The sequence below is a fragment of the Lactuca sativa genome, chromosome 4, assembly GCF_002870075.4.
Source record: "Lactuca sativa cultivar Salinas chromosome 4, Lsat_Salinas_v11, whole genome shotgun sequence".
In the NCBI taxonomy this organism is placed as follows: Eukaryota; Viridiplantae; Streptophyta; class Magnoliopsida; order Asterales; family Asteraceae; genus Lactuca; species Lactuca sativa.
This window is the reverse complement of record NC_056626.2, coordinates 146037378-146041629: the sequence shown is the minus strand read 5'-3', so window position 1 is coordinate 146041629 and position 4252 is coordinate 146037378. Positions and strand designations below refer to the sequence as shown.

At 36.6% G+C, this 4252-nt stretch overlaps 1 protein-coding gene across 2 annotated transcripts; it reads right to left on the bottom strand.

Annotated features, from left to right (window-relative positions):
- Positions 1-1380: 1380 nt before the first annotated feature.
- LOC111892234 (uncharacterized) lies at positions 1381-4157 on the bottom strand. 2 transcript variants are annotated; one of them, XM_052770464.1, is made up of 5 exons: positions 3352-4100; positions 3003-3252; positions 2766-2909; positions 2437-2679; positions 1381-1776 (listed from the first exon to the last, which is right to left on the bottom strand). In XM_052770464.1, the coding sequence occupies exons 1-5, from the start codon at positions 3936-3938 to the stop codon at positions 1642-1644; spliced, it is 1359 nt and encodes a 452-aa protein (XP_052626424.1). In that variant the 5' UTR covers positions 3939-4100; the 3' UTR covers positions 1381-1641. The 2 variants fall into 2 exon arrangements, with proteins under 2 accessions (XP_052626424.1, XP_052626425.1); XM_052770465.1 differs by having other exon boundaries at positions 1636-1817; positions 3352-4157.
- Between the last annotated feature and the right edge of the window lie 95 nt (positions 4158-4252).

The following is a 4252-nucleotide window of genomic DNA, read 5'->3' as shown; positions in this document are numbered from 1 at the left end:
CTCCTTCCCTCTTTGTTTGTTCTTCATGTCTCTCAAGAATAGTTCATAAAGCCCAGAAACCGATGCCATCGCCGGAAACTAGTGTCACCGACAGAAACCACCGTCATCCAAAATTATTGTCGATGCCACCACCATCTTCGTCGTTGGCACCATCGCCTTCAGCCCCACCTTCAACCCCCATCGTCTCTGTCACCAGCAACCTCCAACAAATATGAAAAGTTTCCATCACCTACAACAAATCCTAATCAATTCCCACCACCAGAGACCCTTTTGTCAGTTTCTTGGTTCGTCTTCTCCACCGGAAACCATATCCATAACCTCGATTTTTGTCAAAAACCATCACCAACTTCTGAAACCCTAGCGCTGCCATATCTCATATGGGTTAGGGTTTTCAGTGAAGAAGAAGGACGTCGGCGATCTGAAACCCTAACTTGTCGGATCTTAAAACCCTAACTGGTCGTCAAATTGACAGAGACGAGACTCGCTGGAGAAGGAGCGAGAGACGGAGGCGACGTTTGTGGCTCAAATTTGCAGACAAAGCTATCATCGATTTGTGAAGAGAGCGACATTTACAGATCTGTAACGTCGTCGATCTTGAGGGTTTCTAGACGAAGCCACCTCCGAGAATCTGAAATGCATCCTTACAAAGCCTGAATCGACAGATCTGGTGGCGACGATTCAGATCCTCCTCCGTCCAGATTTGGAAGCCAGTTTGTAGGATACCACCGTCAAAAGCAAACATATTGCCTCTCGACGCCTTTCATCTTCTCATTCGACTTGATTGTTCCTCAGCAAAACCTAGCTTGAAGCAAACCCTCATTTGCAGATCTGTTTCCATCGCCGGAGAAGAAACAAAGAGCATGCTGGTGAGGGTTGAGATCGGAGGTGTTCCAATGAGAGAGAGAGAGAGAGAGAGAGAGAGAGAGAGAGAGAGAGAGAGAGAGGTGGTGTTGTTGTTTACAGGAAGGAGGACTGGAAATAGATTTTTTTTTCCTTTTTTGTTTAATTTAAATCAGAAATATAACAAAATAAAAAATATAAATTAAAATTAAAAAAGTGCAAATTTGTATTTTAAAAAAAATTCAAAGTAAATTAGACCAAACTCGCAACAAAATCAAACTTTTGAACCACTGATGCTAGTCCAAACCATTTTGGACTAAAGTGACAATTTTCGATAAACCACATAAAGATGTGTTTTAACTTTTAAGCTTGTATAATGATTTATTTGGACCTTGTGTCTCTTATTTGAAAATAAACTTATAACGTAACCCATAAACCTTTGACATTATAAGTATCTTCTCTAAAAGAGCATAAACCAAAAATACATACACTTTAATTATCAGATAAACAAACATATGGTAAACTATATAGTCCACCACATGCAACAAACCATATTTTATTATACATTATAATTTATATTGTCTCTTTTATGTGTGATACTTGACATGCCAACCATATATATTACAAAATCATTCCTTCTTCTAAACGTGAGAATACAGTGACAAATCTTAACTAAGTTTTATTATAGAGCAACATATCCTTAATTATATTTTTCACATATTAAGGTCTGTAAAACGTATAGTTTTACCACACGAGTCATGTCACATAGCATCTAATTGACACATATGGCAGGAAGGTTGCTTAAGTTGCAATAAACTGGTACCCATCCTTACTTTGCCTTTGTCGCCTATAAGCAACTACAACAGCTGCAAAAATTGCCAATCCAAACATAGCTACACCCCAAAAGAAGATCGGTACTTTCGATTCTTGATGAATCTGCAAACCACACCCAAGAAAGTTGACTATAAATGCTCCAACTACAAAAAAACATATCATATGCATAAAACATAAGAAAAGTGTTGCAAACGGCTAAAAACATGAATCCTTTTGTAGGCTAAAGAACATGATCGTATAAGTGTAACTGGCTTTTTAATATTAGCATCGATTGATCCATTTCATGTTAAGACTTCTAGATATTCTAATAATCTCTCAGAATGCTATATGTAATCTCCTTTAATTACTAGGTATGTTTTCAAATTTATGTTATGATACTTTGAAGAACTATATATGCAATCGGTGACAATATGTAAGGTATTTACGTGCTATACCGACTACATGGAAAGTAAAAAAAATGTGACTAAAACCGGTTTCCAAACGAAGCATTTAGCTTTTACAAATATCCAATAATCATATGCAAAAAATGTTTTCATATGTAAATCAAAACATGCTAGTGTCGAACTTAATACTAGAATGGAATCAAAGCGATTGAACGATGTGTACTATTTGTAACTAAAGCTAAAGTTTTATACGTCCTCCGTTCCATCTAAAATACAATATCCTTTCAAGTTAAAATTATTTATTTTCCCACTATCAACCTCACAAATTAAACAACATTCTTTTGCAAAATCGCTAATGAATTAAGGGTAGAAATCTTACTTGAACTGGAGAATCCAACGTCGTAGAAGACTCCGCAACAAGAATATAGAAGAGCCCCATAACTCCTATATGGTTCTTTTGACTGCTGTAATTAGACTCCAAAGTCAAAACTTCACCTTTAGCTATCTTCATAGACCCTGGATTAGGGTAACATGTGGTCATTCCTACAATATATCCAGCTTCATCTCCTGCCTCGTTTCCTTCTCCATAAATAGCTCTAGACGAACAAATAACCCGTCCATCCTGAATAAAGTTCATAGCTTGATACTTTACACATCAATCCAGATTACAAGAAACACGACCCATTTCCAAAAAACTGAAATATTCACCTCTCCATATAAAGCAGAGCCTATTCCACCACTGTGTAGGTGTGCAACGCCATACACGACATCACCAGAAATCGGGAAACTTGCATTTGATCTTCTGGTATTGGTGTAGTCATTTGTTATACTATGTTCAACATCAAACTCAATCTGTAAGATAACAAAAAGCTTCAAAATTTTCCTAAAAAGGTATTGAATTTTGACAAAATTTATGTGTGAAGATGAAGTGATGACGTAAGTTACCGAGCAATCATGGATTCCTGTGTTCTGCCAAGTATCAGTGACGTCAAATATATAGATTTTAACAGGTATTATGGAGTCACTCCAATCAACCCACTCAACAGTGTACTTCATGTAAAGGTTTCTCTTCACACTTTCAACCCCGTTTTTCACTTTGCATTGTGTTTCATCATAGCAACAGTATAAACCTCCCAAATAATTTGGATCCAAAGGCTGACCATATTCATCCTTCGTCACATTGTACAAGTTACATCTTCATCATATAAGAAAATCCATAAATCCAACTAAATTTTGAGATAATTCAATCTCAAAAGCTAAATGCTTCGAAGTTTCAATTACGTGATATTTATACCTGCATTCAGTACATCCGATTGGATCTACTACACCTCGAGTGTCGATTGCATGGACATTAAGCACCCATTTCTCTTCATATCCAGCAGGAACTTCAAGCGGATTACCCACTTCGATTCCATAAGGATCAGGAACATGTGTGGATGTTTTTCGTGTTTCAGATCCCAATCCGAAAAATTGGGAAAGACCGCTTTCAATATTGCATACCCCAGCATTCCCAGCAACAAGGAAATCTGATTGGTGGGATCCGATATTACTGTTATACTTCGGACTTTTAATACCTTTACGTTGGTAGTATCTTTCTGCAACCCAATGGTGGAGATAAGTTTCTTGAAGGGAAACAGGATTCCCTTCTTCATCAACAACTTCGGCATTGAAGCTCTTTATAGCAATATGACCTTTTGGGAACTCGATATCGTAGTAGAATTTGTTTGAAACGGATCCCGGATGTTGAGTTATTTTAGGTGATAAATACACCTTTGATTTCACCCCGTTTTCAAGTGTTACATGAGCTTGCGAATTTTGAGAACATATTGCCAATAACGCTATAGCTAACAAGAACACAAGATCTTGGGTACCACGTGACATTGTTCTGAAAAAAAGAAAAGATATCGGCGAAAGCTATATAATAAAATCACATTACATCATTCAAGATTTCTTGATACTTTAAAGTAAGGTTTTTAATATTATTTCTTTGGTTTTCCGTGTCAAGACTTCCATATGTTTTCATGAACCAATAATCAAGAAAGAACGATATATAATACATGAATCAATATTCAAAATTGGCGAAAATAATGTTTCATGAGTCAATAATTTGACTTTATTTTATTGTTTACGATTGGCGAAATAATGTTTCGAGATTCAAAACTGGAGCATTTAGTACTCTGCGTTGATACCACTGC

Coding starts and splice junctions, on each gene's coding strand:
- LOC111892234 (XM_052770464.1), bottom strand. CDS start 3,938: ATGTCACGTGGTACCCAAGATCTTGTGTTCTTGTTAGCTATAGCGTTA. Junction 3,253..3,351: donor ATCGGATGTACTGAATGCAG/GTATAAATATCA, acceptor TATATGATGAAG/ATGTAACTTGTACAATGTGA. Junction 2,680..2,765: donor GCTCTGCTTTATATGGAGAG/GTGAATATTTCA, acceptor AACTTTATTCAG/GATGGACGGGTTATTTGTTC.